This window comes from Pleurodeles waltl, chromosome 3_1 (genome assembly GCF_031143425.1).
Source record: "Pleurodeles waltl isolate 20211129_DDA chromosome 3_1, aPleWal1.hap1.20221129, whole genome shotgun sequence".
In the NCBI taxonomy this organism is placed as follows: domain Eukaryota; kingdom Metazoa; phylum Chordata; class Amphibia; order Caudata; family Salamandridae; genus Pleurodeles; species Pleurodeles waltl.
Window position 1 is genome coordinate 641,322,796 of NC_090440.1, and position 19,747 is coordinate 641,342,542.

Consider the following 19,747-nt stretch of genomic DNA (forward strand, 5'->3'; position numbering starts at 1 on the left):
AAGGGTCTCTTTTTGGGGATGAACTGTTCAAAGAAATTGGAGGGTAAATTCAGACCTTTGCCTCTTTGGACAAGGCACATCATCCCTGGCTTTGCAGTTTTGGAAGGATCTCTGTCAGGTTCAGTAGGTACAGGGATCATATCACCAGCCAGGTGACCTTCTACAGACCCTTCTATCACCAGCAGTATGGATATTCAAGGCCAACATTCTTCCAATAAAGAACAAAGTGAGGAAGCCTTGTTGTTAGCAAAGACTAGGCAAAGGGAAGGGGAAATTGAAATAAGTTTAGTGTTCTTTCTCCTTGTGACAATGGAAGGCAGGCCAGCCTTTTCTGTTTAATAGTGGGGTTTAATATCCAAAGATCAATAAGTATTAGGAATGGTGAGAGATTTTAAAACAAAATTCCAATACAGATGAGGTGACCTTTTTCAACAATTATTTTCTCAGAAAGGCAGGGATCGTTTCACAGCTCACAAACAGGAGTTGTTGCAGATATATGTTGCTTACTCCCCAAGGGTATTTTCAGCATCATCTTCCTACTGCAGAATTGAAAAAAAACACTGGTCGGTAATTAATTTTAGGAAGCTCAACCAATTTGTTTTGGAGTTACCATTTCAAAATGGTAATCATCATATGCCTCGGAAACTTCCCTCTTCTGAGGAACTGAATGGCGCATCTCGAATTAAAAGATGGCTACCTGACAGTGACAATATGTCAATACACAGGAAGTACATGCAGTTTCTGTGGCAAGAACAGGTATTCAAATAGTAATTGACCAAGATTGTGAGGCCTCTGGCTGCGCCCTCAGTGAGGAGGGATTGAGGATGGTGCTATAACTGGATGATATTATCCAGGGACAGGAGAGGGGGCGATTGATGAAACAAGTTCAGTGGTTTGCAAAGTTGATTCATTCCTTAGGTTTCATTTCTAATGTGGAAAAATCAGAAATGTTCCCCTCCAAAAGGATGGAATTCTTGTGGTTTCTCATGGATTCTAGAAAGTAGATTCTTGTGTTGCCAGAAGCAAAAAGGTGATAAAGGAGTTGAGGGTGACATTGCCTCTACTTAAGATTTCACTCTGCCAGTTGGTAAGGCTGGTGGGTCTGCTGTTTTCCTCAATTCAGGCAATTATTCCATGAAACCTTAATTACAGACCTCAGTAAGCCGTGGTAAATCAGCTGGTGTGGTTGGGTAGCACCCGATGATTTGTAAACTATTGAAACAATTGAAGTGTATCAGGTGTATGCATCAGCCGAAGCCTGGATATTCTCCTTTATCGGACGTATTGGTAGTTTTACAGCTTTTTCTATCATGGGAGAACAATGACAAGGGCATCCTTAAAACGTTTGTCACCAACTTTGCTTTCCTTTCAAAGGGTTCTCAAATGTTAGATCACTAGATATTTCTGCCATGCTTTTTTCTCCAGTGGGGTTCGTTCTGCAACATCAAGAGGTAGCAGAAATGCTTCTACTTCTATCCATTTCCCTGTCTTTCTGCTACAATCTACGTCACCGGTGCCTCTGCTCCTCCGCCAGATGATGCTAATGCACACAAGAACAGGGTGACAAAACAAAAAGGTAGGGAGATAAACAGAGGATACACTTGGTCAATGCTAGCAACAATACTACAGTTGGCGTACACAACTCACAGGAACAACCCTATGCACCAGGCTATGCACTACCAGTTACAATGCTAGACACCATCCCATGGGAAACAATGCCCAACGCCATTAGCTGCACACATAAAACCCACAGGACCCTGCCCAGTAGTAGATGCCCACCAACATTATTGTGGTTGGAGTGCATCTGAGATTGCCCATCATGGAACCTACCCTGCCATGTTTGCCCTGGCCTAGGGGCACCCACTGCCCACATTCCCCACCCATTTAACACCTTAACGCGCGCAAAGTCAAGAATCTGAATCTGTACTCACCCCCTTGTGGCTGCTGTGATGCCTTCAAGCGCCCATCAACTCCGGATAGGCCACCTCTAGGATGTGGAACATTAGGGGGGTCAGGGTACGACGGGCACCTCTTTCTCGTTGGGAGGCCAACCCCAGCTGGGCCTCTACCGTTTTCCTTCCCCAGAAGCGCAGGTCCTCCCACAGTTTGTGGCAGTGGGTGCTCCGCCTGTCAAAGACTCCCAGGGTCCACACCTCCTTAGCGATGGCACGCCAAATACCCTTTTTCTGATGGGTGCTGACCTGCAGGAAAAATACAGAAGAAAATGTATTAGTCATACCGTCCGGATTGTCGTACTCATGGCCCACCATATCCCTCCCATCCCCTTACGCACAGACATTGACCACCATGCATGCAGCACTCTGCCTAGGACCCCTCAGCCCCCTCTACATGAGGCTTACACACACAGCACTCCATACATTCATGCCCCACGCATCATGCTCACTGTGTACTCACCTGTTGGTCTGGAGGACCATAAAGTAAAGGGTAGTGGGGTAGGACCCCATCCACCAGTCTCTCCAACTCCTCCTAAGTGAAGGTAGGGGCCCTTTCCCAAGACACTCGAGCCATGGTCGCTTCCAGACACAGGTAACAGCAGCACTTGCCGTGTAGGTCCTCTCCTGTTGAAGGTCAAGTAGCAAGTGAGGTAACAGATAGAAAATAGCGGTGACGTCCGCAGCGGTGCGTACCATCACCACTGGCGTACATCGCCATTGGCTCCTTGAACCCGTAGGCCCCAATGATAACCAATGCGGTGTTGCATAGCGGTCATCGACCGCCAACCGCAGCGGCGCACATCGCCAGTGGAATTACCTCATTTCCACTTGTCCCTCCTCACAGGTCAGGCAGCCGCCATTTCAGGGGGGCACAGGCCATGGCACCTAACTGCACCACATCAGACATAGGCACATCAACTGACTTACAAGTTCACATACTGCTTCTGTAAAACAAAAATTGCATATTAATCTGAGGATATGTTTGAATATGACCTTCTGCTCACAGTTTTTCAACCTAGAGTTCAACTACTGAGGATGAATAGGAGATGGAGACATCCCCTCGTGTACAGACCCCACAGGTATTCACCCTCTAGTGCAGGTCAATGCTCCATTTCTTTAGCAAGTGGTTCCTTCCAAGCAACAGTGGCCATGGCATCAGGGATGTCACAACCTATGTTCTCAAACGAGCTGACCAGAGTGTTGTCTGCCCTGCTGAAACACATGTGCAGCTACATCGTATTACCACAGGTCAAGGATTTGGCCACAGTGAAAGCTGACTTCTATGCACTGGGACATATCCCCAACATCATTGGTGCCATTGATGGCACACATATTGCCTTTGTCCCCCCTCGGAGAAATGAAGAGGTGTTCAGAAATCAAAAGAACTTTCACTCTCTGAATGTGCAGATGGTGTGTTTGGCGGACTAGTACATCTCCCATATCAATGTAAAGTATCATGGCTCTGTGCATGATGCCTTCATCTTGAGGAATAGCAGCATCCCATATGTGATGGCTCAACTCCAGAGGCACCGGGTGTGGCTAATAGGTGAGCCCATAGTCCCCACCCAGTTGATGTAAATATAGGGGTGTGGGGTTGTCCCTAAGGGTGAGTGTGTGGCTAACAGGTATCCCTCGATATTTTCAGGTGAATCTGTTTAGCCCAACGTCTCATGGCTACTGACCCAGTGAGGAATGCCAGGACAAGGGCTGAGGAACGTTACAATGAGGCACATGGGCGAACAAGGAGGACCATTGAGCGCACCTTTGGCCTCCTGAAGGCCAGATTCCGGTGCCTCCATCTGACTGGTAGATCCCTGTACTACTCACCCAAGAAAGTGTGCCAGATCATTGTTGCATGTTCCATGTGGCACAACCTGGCCTTGAGATGCCAGGTGCCTTTTCTGCCGGAGGATGAGCCTGGGGATGGTTGTGTTGCAGGGGTGGAGCCTGTGGACAGTGACAAAGAGGAGGCAGAGGAAGAGGATGAGGAAAACAGAATTACAATAATCCAACAGTACTTCCAGTGACACACAGGGAAGACACTGTAACCTCACCTTCCATTGCAGTTTTGTGTTGGACATTGTATATGGCAGCCTGATTTCCCTATTTCCATGGCCACTTACTGAACCCTTTGGCATCTCTATTTTCAGATATCTGTGCCCCACTCTGGCTCCTGTTGTGTTTATTGCTGGCCACTACAGTTCATACCTATGTAAATATAACTGTACATTTGTATTGCAATGTTTACAGCTTGTTTAAATAATACATATTTCAATCAGTTAACAGACTCCATACTTGTATTTGTTCCAAGGGTGTTTATTTCTGTGATAATATGTGTAGGGGGTATTGCAATGGACTGGGTTGATGGTGGAGAAATATCCATGATAGAGTCCAGTCAATTGGTATCACAGGTGAATTGTCCAAGGGGGCATAGGAAGTGGAGCAATGGCAGTTGAAGGTGGACAGGATGACAGAGTGGGACACAAGGGTGACAATCAGGGAGTCTTATTTCCTGGCAGGGGTCTTGGCAATGTTCTCTGGCTTCTGCCTGGATCGCAGGGACTTTTTGCGTGGTGGTTCTCCTTCTGCAGGGGGTGGGGTGCTGGTGGCCTGTTGTTCCAGTGGCGGGCCTCCTGTCCACTAGCATCAGCGGAGGTGGAGGGCTGTTCTTCAGTGTGGGTAGTGTCAGGGGCCCGGAGGTGTGCCACTGCCTCCCTCATGGTGTTGGCCATGTCTGTCAGCACCCTCTACAATGATGACCAGGGTGGTGTGGATGTCCCTCAGGTCCTCCCTTATTCCCAGGCACTGTCCCTCCTGCAGCCCCTGGGTTTCCTGCAGTTTGGCAGTATCTGGCCCATGGTCTACTGGGAATGGTAGTATGCTCCCAGGATGTTGGTAAGTGCCTCATGGAGAATCGGTTTCCTGGGCCTGTCCTCTCCCTGTCCCACAGCAGTCTTCCCAGCTTCTGTGTTGTCCTGTTCCTCTGTCCCCTGAACCGTGTGCCCACTGCCACTGACCCTAGGTCCCTGATCATCCTGTGTTTGTGGATTACCTGGGTTCCCTGTAGTGGTGGACACACTGCTGATTGCTGGTGCTGCCTGAGGGGGGAGGCTCTGTGGTGGCTTGGGAATGTGGCTGAGTCACCGGCTGTCCAGAGGTCCCTGATGGGCCAGGTTGGTCATCCTGATCCAGGCATGCAGAGCTGCTGCCATCACTGTGGGCCTCTTCTGGGTGGGGGGACTGGATGTGGCTGGCACCACCTCTCTGGTGACATTGTGTGGGGGTTCTGTGGGGATGTAAATGCGTTGTTCTTGTTTTTGCGTGTGACATCTTGTGCATGGGTATGTTTCCCTCTATGGTTGTTATTACCAAGGCAGCTTTGGCTTGTGTGAGTTGTGATTGTCACTAGTGTGCATGCTGTGGTGATGGGTTTCCATGCAGGTCTGTGATGGGGGTCCATGCATTGGTGTTGCATGCAGGGCTTGGTATTGGGATGGGTGGGTCGTGATGGTGGGGTATATGTGAGGTGGTGGAGTGATGGGGAGAGGGTGGGGGTAGGTGTTTGTGATGGCATGCAGGTGGGGGGGATTAAGTTGTAAAGATTTGACTTACCAGAGTCCAGTACTCCTGCTACTCCTGCCAGGCTCTCAGGATGCATCATTGCCAAAACTTGCTCCTCCTATGGTGTCAGTTGTGGGGGAGGGGGTGGGAGTCCACGCCAGTCCTCTGTACAGCTATCTGGTGTTTTGCAACTACGAAAAGCAGGTTGTTCCACCTCTTCCTGATGTCATTCCTTGTTCTGAGGTGCTGTCCCACTGCATTGACCCTGTCCACGGCTCTCTGACATAACTCCATCTTCCTAGCAATGGATGTCTGCTGCACCTGTGATCCGAATAGCTGTGGCTCTACCTGGATGATTTTCTCCACCATGAACGTTAGCTCCTCCTCAGAGAATCTGGGGTGTCTTTGTGGTGCCATGGGTGTAGTGTGAGTGGTGTGTGTGAGGGTGTGTGGGTGATGTGTTGGAGTGTGTGCTGTGAGGTGCATGGATAATGTATGGGTGATGGTGTTCTGTGGCTCAGATTCAGTGGGTGCTCCTGGATTGTCTCTCTCTCACTTGCCAAATTCTTTGAGTCACAAAGGGTTGTGGGTAGTGTGTGTGTGTTTGATATTGGTGTGGCTGTTTGGGTGTGGTGTGTGTATGTGTCCGGTATGTGTAGTTTGGATTGTCAAATGTGGTGTAGTTTTGTATGTGTGTGTGTGTATTTTGAGCGCGGCGGTCTGTACCGCCAATGGTTTACCGGGGTTGAATGACCGCCGAGGTGATTTGTGGGTCATGATGCTGTGGGCATATTTCTGTTGGCATAACGGTGTGGGTTTTGGTACCGCCGGTTTATCACTGACCTTTGGGCTGGCAGACTTATGTGTGTGTCTGTATAGTGGCAGACTTCTATGTGTGGGTCATAATACCCATAGCGGTATACCGCTGTGATATGTTGGCGGCAGTCAGCATGGCAGTAAGCGGCACTTACCGCCAATGTCATAATGAGGGCCTTATTTCTTACCCAATGATCAGCCTTCCTCCCAAACTCTTGGATGGAGACTTCCCCCAAATCTAGTAGGTACTGGTGCAACTTTTCATGGACACAATTACTCAAAATCTGTTCTTTCATTATTAAATTGTACAGCCCTTCATAATCATATGCCTTATTGCCTTCTAACCAACCACCTAGCATCTTTACTGAGAAGTCCACATATTCTACCCAGGACTGACTCTGGGATTTTTGATTCCCCCTGAATTTTATATGGTATTCCTCAGTGGTAAATCCAAATCCCTCAATCAGGGTACTCCTCATGAGGTCATATGATTTAGCATCTGTTTCACGCCATTGTCAGGAGCCTAACCCTGCACATCTTTGAGAATAATTCCCACAATAGAGTGCTCCAGTGATTATTTTGGACACTCCTCCCACTGCAGGCTCTTTCAAAGGAAATTAACCATTTCTGAATATCATCTCCTTCCTGGTAGGACGGGGGACAACTCATTTTGGGAGTCTTAGGTGAAAGGTTTCTATTCCTCCTATTTGTTAGTATGCTGCCACCAGAGATGGGCCCTAGGCCCAACTCTTTTCTTTGCTTTTCTATTTCCAAAAGCTGTCTTTCTAAAGCCAGTCTTTTGGTCAGCCTGGCAAGTTCCACATCTGGTATGTGGCCTATTTACAATTTTTTCTTTAAGTTGTAAATGATTAGTAGACTGTGAGTTGTTTTAAATATATGGTGGTTTGATATTTGAAACTTTTAATTTGTATATAAGACTTGGGATTTTGATGGATTATTAGAAATATATTTTTTTGTAATAATTTGTTCATATTTTGGTATCTAATCAGCCTTGAAAAAGTCCTTTAACAGGACGAAACATGTGTCGGCTGAATCCTGTTAACATTGGATGAATCCTGTCAACATTTGTGAGACTGTCTACAGATGTACGTTTCTTGAATTGTCTAAAATTAGGCTGGATGGTTGAGTCCTGTCAACATTTGTGAGATTGTCTACAGATGGACTTTTCTTGAATTGTCTAAAATTAGGCTGTGCTCCACTAACTGTTTTTTTGAAGTTCCACGTCTGTGTCTGTGGGTGCTGTAGAGCTGCTGTGGGAAGAGGAGCTACCCTCATCCCCATTCTCCACAGGATCTTCATCCACCACAGATGCATCATCATCATTCTCATCTTGGGATGATCTCTTTTATACTGGGCCACAAGAAACATAGGTTTCTGAGATTTGGGGCTCTTTCCAGTCTGAATTTTGTATATTCTGCAGAGTCCCCTTAATTGGTCATTGGTATATGCCTCATAAGGTTCCAGGTTGAGCTCCTGGGTTCTGGCCTCTGTGTCAGACATTTGAATATTACTTAAGTTGGGACCTTTTTAGAATTTTGAATTTCACTTTTTGGATAAGCAACTAGGGCAAAGACTTCTAAACTTTGTCTAAAGTTGTAGGGACCTAACCAGGGCCCTAACAATTACTTTTAATAATTTGTAAAAAAATTGGTAGTCAATCAGAAAAATCAAAAACAATTCTCTAAAGACAATTTGGAGAGATATTTATGTGCTTACACAATTGTAAGAGTGGTATAACCAAACACAAAGGCTTTATCCCACAGCTGATACACCAAATGTTGGAGACAGGCCCTCTATGTAGTGTACAAAATTGAGCACACTATGCAAAGGGTCTGGGCAACCACATGATGGTTTCCAGAGGTAAAAATTAGACCACCTAATGCTCCAATTTTTAAGGTACCTGGTCGAGCAGCTAGGCTAATCCAGGAGCTGTGCTAAGTATTTGCTGTACTCACAAATCCAATCATGTACCACACACACCCAATTAATAACTCGAGACTAGAATTTATAAAAATACTTCAGACTTTTAAATACATTTTAAAAACAAGATCTTTAGAATACGTTAAGTACTTTTCAAGTTATAGCTTTTCAAAGTTTTGGCAAAGTTAGTCTTTCTGTGCGTAATTACGCACTATTGGAATCTCATGCACAGTCACCTTTAAAAATGCATAAAAAATTGTACAGTTGAGTTACCAGTCTCTTCTTTTGCAGGATGGTAAGAGCAGTTGGTGGGCACCTTATCCTAGCTGGAGAGCCCCGGGCAGCTTCCTTTTCCAGCGGGAGCAGGGTTGGAGAGGTTCTAGGCACAGGCACAGGACCACCTGGATGGGCCACTTGGAAAAGGCGCTGGTTGCAGGAATAAAGATGTTGCCTTGTGATCCCCTTGGGCTCTTGAGGTCGCAAGGGGTTGGGGACCCGGGGCGCACAGCAGATCCCGTGATGCAAGGTTCAGGGCAGGCAGGTGCAGGGCGATTTGGCGATCCAGGAGCTATGCGCAATGGAGTCCTTTGGAGTTGGAGGTGCGTCTCTTTGAGGGCTGCCTACAGGACAACGGGGGCACTCTGGTTGGAGATCTAGGGTGTTTCCGAAGTCTCTTGACTGGGGCTTCTTCCTGATCCCTTTTCAGCTCAGCTGGTTTTCTGGTTGTCCATTGTCAGGTGACCAGTACCCATTGTATTGCCGTAACCCCGCCACTGAAGGGCGCAGTGCCACCAATCTTGGCACACTTGTAGGACACATTCGGGCAGTTGTTGTTGTGTTGTCGGGTCTAGCTCAACTTCTGGTTGTGGAGATATCGGGTGTCCAGAGAAGTGACCCTCACCAGTTTGCGGAATCCTTGCAGGTGTTTGAGTGGTGTCTCCACTCAGAAGGGAGATCTGGGGTGATTCTTCAAGCCTGGAGGTCCCCTGGGTTTCTCGGGCTTGGTCCAGTATCCAGCTCCTCCTCAGTGACTATTTTCAGGCACTGGGTGCAGAATGCAGGGTTTGGCACCTTTTCTTTTGCTGTGGGTCCACAGTTCTCTTGCTTTGGATCTTCTTTGGTGCTGGTCTTCCTTGTCTTTTCAAATCTTTTTCAGATCCAATCTCTTTAGGAGAGCCCACTAAATAGTGCATTTAGTGGCCGTTTTGGGGGCAACCTGATAGTGTCCAATGGGACAGTTACCCTTGGGTGGCTACACCCACCACAGTTACCACTTCCTGTGGAAAGGGGCACTTTCTTGAACCCTATTGGATCTTTTCCTACCATCCAACATAGAGGAAAATGAGAAGGAGGGTCCACTTCACCTGCAAGCCCTCGGGTGGTGCATGCTCAGTGAGGCCACTCCTCCTACCCTTTGTCTGGTTTCCTGCCTTTGCCCCCACCAAAAGAGGGGGCTCACAAGGGGGGATGCACTCTGCTGCTAGCAGCAGACATGGAGACTCAGGTTTCAGGGGTGGAGGCCCTTTGAAGCTCATCGCCAGGGTGTTGCACATTCCTGAGGGAGGGGTAGTTAGTTCCTCCACCCAGTAAGGGCATTGTTTTACAAACCAGAGACACAGGGCTCTCACCAGGTTTGTATATTGGCTGTCTGGATGTGGCAGGCTTGGTGGAACCAGTCAGCAACCATGCCAGTATAGTTCGTTTTTGCAGAGGGCACCTCTAAGGTGGCCCCTGGGTACATCCAGTATTGGCATCAATTTGGATTTATCATTCCAAGTTGTTTGATACCAAAATTCAGGGTTCAGACTAGCTATTATGTAGCTGGGAAACTTGTACTGACCAGTGCCCAGCACATATATTAAAATGGTTGCTCTGTTCACTCACTATGTCCAAGGTTTGGCAAGGACACAGTGGGAGCATATTGCACATGCAACTATGCCCTCACATATAGTATAGTGCACCCTGCCTTAGGGATGGAAGGCCTGCTAGAGGGGTGACTTATCCATAACATATGCAGTGTAGGGTGGACAATACAAGTAGGGAGTGCACCACGTCACGTTTGTATTTTAGGTTTGCACCAGGATGCTGGGTGCATCTGGGTGGCACAATCAGTGCTGCTGCCATGAGGGGTTTACTCATAGTACCCCATGCCCTGGGTTCCTAAGTACCTTTCACCAGGGACTTATAGTGGTAGCTAAAGGTGTATCCAATTACTATTACCATGTTTTAGGGAAAGTGCACAGGCAGTGAGATCCAGGTTAGCAGGATCTCAGTGCACTCCAGTCCAAGTTGCATTCAGAAACCAGGCAACAAGTGTGTGTGGGGGGGGTACTGCAACAAGGTTCCAGTTTCCCACACCCCCTACTGGGGCAGAAGGCCTTTGGCTCCCTGGAACTCTCTTTAAGAGTGGCCTACCCTTCCTTTTCTTCTTCCCTTTTCTTGGGGACCCCTATGTCTTAACTGTAGGGGCTTGCTCTCCAGGACATTGGGTTTGGGGAGCGCCCTGGGTGACCGCCCTATCTGGGACCAGACTCACCTCTGGGAGGTTATTGCCCAGGATACAGTCTAGGGGGAGGTCAGCACTGACCACCACCCTAAACCAGTCAAGGATACCCTCCCTCTCTAGGGGCACTATGGCTACAGGTTTGGAGGTGACCTCAACTGTGGCTATCCTGACTGGTCTGCCTTGGGATATACATATCTGGGGTCAACAACTGGTTACTCACTATAGCGTGACTGGCACAGGTGTCTCTCAGGCCAGATGTAGGGATCCCATTCACCTGAATGGGGCGAAAGTGCCTACTCCCACCCTCAGGGATCACCAACTTACCATCTGGTCCTGTCTCCCAGCCCAGTGCTATGAGGACCTCATCATCTGAGGAGTCCCCCTCCATGGCTACACTGGACAATCCAGTGCTAACCGCCTTGCTTGGACAGGCTGCATCCCTTCTGACGTGACCTGTCTTCTAAGAGTCCAAGAGTTTTTTTTAACCCTGTGTCTCCCTCCCTCTGCTTGTCAGAGTGGGAGTGGAATTTGCTCCCCTCCTTCTTAGGGTTCTGCGTTACAGAAGGAGTCTCTCCCTCCTTAGGTTTTTGGGGACCTAACCCTACCTTCTTGGAGTCTCCCCCCTGGGGCTTGGCAACCACCCTGGTTCTCAACCATTCATCAGCTGCCTTCTCCAGTTCTCTACGGTTGGTCAGCTTAGAGTCCACTAGATGCTGGTGTAACCTTTCTTGGTTACATTTTGTAAAGATATGCCTTCTCTCATGATCAACTTGTATAACCGCTCATAAGTATTCACTTTGTTACCAGGTATCCAGCCTTCTAGTGCCTTAAGTGAGATGTCTACACAGTCAACCAAAGACTGGGTATTGACCTTCTGGGTGCCCCTGAACTTCATCCTGTACTGCTCTGGGGTCAGACCTAACTTCTTGCTTAAGCACCTCTTCATACTAAGGTATGACTCTGCCTCCTCCCCACTTAAGGCCAGAAGCCTATACCTCCCAGAGTTGTGGACCAACTCCCATAGAAGTGAACCCCATTACGGCTTAACTCTCCCCATCTTGATGACCCTCTCAAAGGCCCCCAGCCATTTGTCTATATCATCCCCCTCTACATAAGTAGGAACCACTTGGGTAGCCTGGGACAATACCCCCCACCCATGGACACCTCAACTTCTCTATCGCTGCCACCATCTCTCTGTTCAATCCTTGCCCACTTCTCCTTCTCTAGGGCGACATTCTCTGCCTCCAAAGCTATGTGGAGGTCCAGCCCTGCTACTTCTTGGTCTGATGCCACTGACCCTACTCTCCCACCAGCCCTGGATGGGGTCCTAGCTGTTGAGATTACAGTGAGACAATCATCCTCCTCTTCCTAGAGGTTGGAGAGGACATCTTCCCTCTCCCTTCCTACCTCTGAAGGTTTCTCCATCTCTTTCTGCGCTACCCAGGCTTCAAGGGACTTGACCATCACAGCCTTCCTATGGTTGTTAGCAGCAGGTAATCCCCTCTTTCTGCACAACACCCTATGCTCAGCTGCAGTAAGTGTGTGTAGGCTAGCCAGATCAAGCTCCATGGTCTCCCTTAAGTTTTGTGTCACTTAAAAAAATCTTTAGCACCAATTGATCAGAACAATTTAGAAATATCAGAAATTTAGTAATTGAAAATGAGTCCAAATTTGAAAAATCAAAAATACTTTTGATCTACGTCAATTTAGTGAATTTTTAACTTATTTCAATTAAAATTGTAGTGTGACTTTAAACACAAGTAGTGGATCTCACCACTCTGCACCAAAATGTTGGAAAGTGGAATACTGGTAAGGGCAGATAAGTACCTAAACTTAGCAATAGGCAGCTAACCTCCATTTAGGTCCAGTTAGGTCTCAATAAATCAAACCCAGCTCAACCCTTGGTAGCTTGGTACCAATCAACAAGGCTTAACTTAGGAGACAAATGTGTAAAGCTTTTAAAAATCACAAACCTGTAAATGAGTGAAACACAAAACACAATAAAGATCACACCCATTTATAAAAATAGATTACATTTTTATTTTAAAATGACAACAAAATGATTAAATCAGATAAGGGGAACCGAATATATGAATTTTTAAAGAATTACTGTTTTCTAGCACATAGAACTTAAAAATGCCAATCTGGTCATCTGGTCGCAGCTCGACCGGGACAAAGTCAAAGTTTAAGGCTGACCGTGCTGAAGTCCTGCTCATCTACAGCAAGCGGGAGTCCTCTGTTTAGAGCTTACTTCGGACTTAGTAGTTTTCTTGAAGATTTTCTTCAGGGGGTCGAAGTCGCTAGTCCGATCTGTCCTCCCTGAGCCCTTCCTCGGATATGCGTCACGAGAGCCCTTGGCAGAGATTTATATGTTCAGACTTGGTTGATTTTTTTAGATGAAAATCCTTTGACTGGACTGAACCTGAATCTTGATCCGACATCTCTGGAGCCCTCTTCGGATACACTGCTCGGGAGTTCCCAGTCAACTTTCTACTTTCGGACTTAGTCACTTTTTTGGAGACTTTCTTCAGCAGGATGAACCTGCAAGTCAGGCCGGGTCACAGTTGAGGCAAGCTGGCTAGTGTTGCCGTGGTGGGTCGGTCCCTTCATGAAGCTTTTTCCAAAAATGTATCCAATCTTCTCCAAACTTCTGAATCTTCTTCCAGAATGTCTTTTAAGGTTCTTTTGGAGTACACAGCTCACCCCAAGGTTCCAGAGGCTCTGAGTTGCTCCTTAAGGGTGCGGACTACAACTCCCAGAATGCACCTGGCTTGGACTCCAAAGCAGCCACTGGACAGTGGTCAGCTGGTCAGTTTCCTCAGGATCTGAGGCAGGGGACTCTGGTTAGCAATTTTTCACCTGTAGCAAACAGGGAGTCCCTCCTTGAACTAGTTGAAGCCAGGCAAAGTCCTCCTTGTGGTGAAGTCCAAGGGTACAGCTGGTGCTGTCCTTCTGCTCCTGATGTTCTTCCTTGATCCTTGATCCGGGGTGAAAAGCAGGAGTGGGGGGGTTCTCCAACTAGATGTGGGGTCCTTCCCCCTGTGATGACCACTGCGAACTGTGGCAAAACTCAATCCCAGGTAAAAACATTCTTCAAAAATCCATCATGGCTGAATCTGATTTTTGCAGGTTCCATCTGGCTGAGTCCACCAACTGGTGTGGCTACAAATCTTAAACACACCTTTCTCCTGCCCTCTCCTAATATAATCAAGAGGGCACCTAATTGGCTGGGGTTGCAGGATGTGAGTGAGGTGCTGGGTTGCTCCAAATGTCCTTCCCTGCCTTTGAAGACCAGTTTGGCAGCCCTCCCCCTTCCTACTTCCCCATCTGCTGAGGTAGTTCTCCTCCACCATGCACATACTTTCTGTTCAGCTCAGGCCACTTCACACCTCTTTAAGGCAGCCTGACCAGGCTGCCAGAGGCTGACCAATCAGAGAAGGGCACTACAAAGCTGAAGTTGGCAACTTTTCAGGTAGAGTTCAAAACTCTTTACTTGTACTAATTATATTAAATCCCACAACTGTAAGTTTTGGGATTTATTATAACAATTAATTTGATACCAAACTCGATTTATATGACACTTAAGGGGACTTGGTGGTTAATCAAAATAAAGTCTCCCCTATTTAGCTCATTGAGGTCATTCACAATAGTGAGGGAAAAACAAATGTGGGCGGTTTTACCTCACCAGGGCTTATAAAACTATTTTTGTAAGGTCCCTGCTTATACTTACATGGCACCCACACCTAACGGCTCATAGAGCACACCTTAGTGGTGACTTACAGGTAAAAATAATGTAGTTTAAGACTTTGGAAGTACTTTTGATTTCAAAGTCGAATTTGCAAGACCTGTCTTTAAAATGACACTGGGCACCTCAGCAGTGCACCTATTGGTGCACTACCTATGCTGGGGGTCCCTAAACCTACATGCCCAACCATATACAAGGACTTATTGGTAAGTTGACATGGCCAGTTACAATTAGCCTAATTTTCATACTCATTTTACACAGAGCACAGGTCCTCGGACTGGGTAGCAGTGCCCAGGGCACCATCGAGTCAGGAAAACACCAGCAAAAAGTTAGGGGGCCTCTGCAATCAGCCCTGCTTTCTCACAGTTTTAATAGCATCCTGCTCAAGGGAGCAGGATTAAGGTAGGGTTCTTCTTCAAGGTTATCTCGGAAACTCTACAATTTTTATGAAAGACGAAATACAAACATTTGAATGTGCCAAAGGGCGAGGGGCCCCATCTTTATTCAATGTACTGTGCCTCTCTTGATGGTATACCAGTGTGCAGTATTTAACAGAATGTATTCCAAAAATGAAATATTGACAATGAATGAAACGAAAAGAGGAACTCTATAGAGAAAGAGACTTCAGCTCAACATTTAGTACTGGCAAGATACTAATTGATGTAAACTTCTAAACCATGCCAAAAAAAGCTCCGTGGATCGGACGTGGCATTGTTACAGAAAAATATGAGAAACAGCCTACATCTGCAAAATTGAATTAAAGCAGTGATGAGGAAATCTGTGTAAATCTGACTCAGCTGTATCATGTTTTGCTTTACTTAAATATTTTTCAGTCACTTTTGGGATTTTTGAGATAGAGCTGAGGAGCTAGCCTTGTCAGATAATAGCTGTTCCATGCTCTGTTTCCTTTATTTATATTGACTGGCCTCTGCTCAAGCTTTGATATACTGGCTGACCGTTCGTGTCCTCCAAGCGTGGGTGTGTATGCAATCCTGGTAATGTACAGCATGATTGCTGGGTAAAGATGAATGTACTTCTCCTATTCTTACAGCCTTAATAAGACTTTGACGGACAGGATACTCCATCTCAAACGTGGAAGCTGTCCTGTCCACAGCTTGACTAGTGCATTACAGCCTAAGGCATTTGTTATACGACAGACGACATATCCGTCTGCCAAACTCTAATAAGGCCCTTAGTTTGTTTTGTTGTCTAAGATTCAGTGTTGATTATGTTTTGTAATTTTACGGACTATGTCAGGTTTTCAGCATTTAGTTGTTGGTACAGAGTGTAATGTTTAGCTGCATTTGATACCTAACATGCCGACTACATTTGAAGATTTAAGTTATTGCAATGGGACATATCCTAGCATGTACCATGTTTTTTACAGACTTTGTCAGTATACTAGCTCGAATGGTCCTGGGACCCTAGAAACCTTGGTGCTGGCTTTCAAGATAAACTTATTTAATCTCATTTGTGACCATTTACTGTACTAGTATGAGTACTAGAAGACTTCTTTATTTTATCATGAAGTCATTTTTAAACTACCCTACCCTGCTATTTCTGTGATGACATCTTTCTAGTGTCCCTTTATTGTCTTCCTTGTGCCTTTCAAACTAATACATCAATATGGGCAACTGCATGCTACAATATTCTTGTTTACAAATTGGTGTCCTTGTCCAAGCACACATTCACTTCTGTTTCTGTCTCTCATCTGATTAAGTGATACTCACGGCAAATATCTGGTGTTCGCCAATGAATGCATATACAAGCCTCACTGCAAGCTTGGGCGTAGGCAGCAACCGCAGTGCAGAAGCAGTGACAGTCCTCACCGATGTTGCAGCCACAGGAGTCTCTCAGACAGGCTTCATAGTATGGAATTGGATCCACCTGTTGGTACAAGGTGATGTCGGGAGTTATTTTTGATGTTTTTCGCCGTTGTGTTTGATGTTATAGTTTTACCTTTATGTGCTCTGTTGCTTATTCATGCGTCCCAATAATAATGTGAGGTTTTTCAAAGAATGGGCAATGCAGTTCATATTCATGAGCAATAACTAAACCATTATTCATTAGAACCATCAGAGTATGAAGCCGCCTTATTGAAACTGTAATAATTATGCATTGTTCGAATAGTCGGAGGAGATTTATTCCAGAGGAGATTTAATTTAGATTTTGGACCATATTTCTCGAACGAATATGTCACTAATGTATGCATTAATGTTCTTCTAATTTTAACTTGCGGAACTATACCGGAATGCGAGGTTCCTATTGGGCAGTAAGAAATGTGCCGCTCTAAAAGGAAGGTTCGTCCATTTTTATAAAAAGGTTCCGTGTATAACACAGGTTATATTTAGTTCAGTCCTTTTCAACAACAACAACTTACTGTTTTTTCTAGTACGCATGTTTACATTTCTTTAAAACCCAGATCATTCTTAATGCCAGATTTAGAAACTGCTCAACTTTTGCTAAAGCCATGTTAGGCGGTGTAGGAAGGTAGCCTCTTTCTAGCCTTGTTACCCCCACTTTTGGCCTGTTTTTGAGTATATGTCAGGGTGTTTTTTCTGTTTCACTGGAATCCTGCTAGCCAGGGCCCGGTGGTCATAGTGGAAACCCTATGTTGTCAGTGTGTTTGATATGTGTCACTGGGATTCTGCTAGCCAGGACCCCAGTGCTCATAAGTTGTGTGGTGCCTAACTGTATCACTGAGGCTCTGCTAACCAGAACCTCAGTGTTTATGCTCTCTCTGCTTTTAAAATTGTCATTGCAGGCTAGTGACTAATTTTACCAATTCTGATTGGCACACTGGAACACCCTTATAATTCCTTAGTATATGGTACCTAGGTACCCAGGGTATTGGGGTTCCAGGAGATCGCTATGGGCTGCAGCATTTCTTTTGCCACCCATAGGGAGCGCAGATTTTTTTTACACAGGACTGCCACTGCAGCCTCAGCGGGGACACCATTACACGCGTGAACTACATATAGGTCAATACCTATGTGTAGTTTCACAATGGTAACTCCAAACATGGCCATCTAACATGTCTAGGATCATGGAATTGTCACCCCAATACCAATCTGGTATTGGGGGGAAAATTCCATGCATCCCCAGGTCTCCAGCATGGAACCCGGGTACTGCCAAACCAGCTCTCTGGGGTTTTCTCTGCAGCTACCGCTGCTGCCAACCCTCAGACAGGTTTCTGCTCCCCTGGGGCCTGGGCAGCCCAGTCCCAGGAAGGTAGAACAAAGGATTTCCTCTGAGAGAAGGTGTTACACCCTCTCCCTTTGGAAATAGGTGTTAAGGGCTGGGGAGGAGTAGCCTCCCCCGGCCTCTGGAAATGCTTTGAAGGGCACAGATGATGCCTGCCTTGCATAAGCCAGTCTACACCAGTTCAGGGATCCCCCAGCCCCTGCTCTGGTGCGAAACTGGACAAAGGAAAGGGAAGTGACCACACCTCTGTCCATCACCACCCCAGGGGTGGTGCCCAGAGCTCCTCCAGTGTGTCACAGACCTCTGCCATCTTGAATGCAGAGGTGTGAGGGCACAATGGAGACCTCTGAGAGGCCAGTGCCAGCAGGTGACGTCAGAGACCTGATAGGCTCTTACCTGGTTAGGTAGCCAATCCTCCTCTGAGGGCTATTTAGGGTCTCTCCTGTGTGTTTCTCTTCAGATAACAAATGCAAGAGCTCACCAGAATTCCTCTGCACTTCTCTCTTCATCTTCTGCCAAGGATCGACCGCTGACTGTTCCAGGACGACTGCAAAACTGCAACAAAGTAGCAAGAAGACTACCAGCAACATTGTAGCGCCTCATCCTCCCGGCTTTCTCAACTGTTTCCTGGTGGTGCATGCTCTGAGGGCTGTCTGCCTTCACCCTGCACTGGAAGCCAAGAAGAAATCTCCTGTGGGTCGACGGAATCTTCCCCCTGCCAACGCAGGCACCAAATTTCTGCATCACCAGTCCTCTGGGTCCCCTCTCATCTTGACGAGCATGGTCCCTGGAATACAGGAGCTGGATCCTAGTGTCCCCGACAGTCCAGTGGCCCTTCTGTCCAAATTTGGTTGAGATAAGTCCTTGCGTTCCCACCCCAGACAGTACTCCTATGTACTGTGTGAACTGCAGCTGCTAGGGCTCCTATGCACTTTTGCAAGACTTCCTTCATGCACAGCACAGCCCAGGTCCCCAGCACTCCATCCCACATTGCCCAACTCGCTGAGTTGGACTCCGACTTCGTTGGCCCTCTTTTGTTTTGCTGAGACAACCACCATGCTCAGATCTTATGAATGCCTGTTCTGGTGCTTCTGCAGGTGCTGTCTGCTTCTGCGTGGGCTCTCTCTGTTGCTGAGCACCCCCTCTGTCTCCTCCTCCAAGGGGCAACCTCTTCGTCCTTCCTGGGCCCTAGCAGCACCAAAAATCTTCAACCGCAACTCTTGCAGCTAGCAAGGCTTGTTTGCAGTTTTTCTGTGTGGAAACAACTCTGCATTCTCCAGCACAACGTGGGACATCTTCTGACCAAAGGAGAAGTTCCTGGCTCCTTCCATTGTTGCAGAATCTTCAGCTTCTTCCACCCGGAGGCAGCCCTTTTGCACCTTCATCCGGGGTTTAGTGAGCTCCTGCCCCCCCTTTGAAACTTGTGTGACTCGTGGTCTTGCTTCCCTTCCTTCAGAACCAGGAATCCATCTTCATTGCTTTGCAGTCAGTTGTTGTCTTTGCAGAATCCCCTATCTTGACTTTACTGTCTTTCTGGGGTAGTATGGTAACTTTACTCCTACTTTTCAGTGTCTTAGGAAGGGGTATCTTGGACACCCTTAGTGTTTTCTTACACTCCCAGAGACCCTCTACACACTACACTAGGCCTGGGGTCTATTCGTGGTTCACATTCCACTTTTGGAGTATATGGTTTGTGTTGCCCCTAGGCCTATTTTTCCCTATTGCATTCTTTTGTGTTCTACAGTGTTTGCACTACTTTTCTAAGTGTTTTACTTACCTGATTTTGGTGTGTGTGTATATTTTATGTATATTACGTACCTCCTAAGGGAGTATAGCCTCTGAGATACTGTTGGCATATTGTCACTAAAATAAAGTACCTTTATTTTTAGTAACTCTGAGTATTGTGTTTTCTTATGATATAGTGCTATATGATATAAGTGGTATAGTAGGAGCTTTGCATGTCTCCTAGTTCAGCCTAAGCTGCTCTGCTATAGGTACCTCTATCAGCCTAAGCTGCTA

The 19,747-nt window shown here is 46.7% G+C and overlaps 1 protein-coding gene across 1 annotated transcript in view; it reads right to left on the reverse strand.

The window, feature by feature from the left end:
- LOC138284407 (mucin-2-like) overlaps window positions 1-19,747 on the reverse strand; it is a 1,933,778-nt gene that overhangs the window by 977,231 nt on the left and 936,800 nt on the right. Inside the window, exon 25 of the mRNA XM_069223144.1 lies at window positions 16,255-16,411. Within this exon, the coding sequence (XP_069079245.1) occupies window positions 16,255-16,411 (157 nt within the window). The remainder of the gene's footprint in view (window positions 1-16,254; window positions 16,412-19,747) is intronic.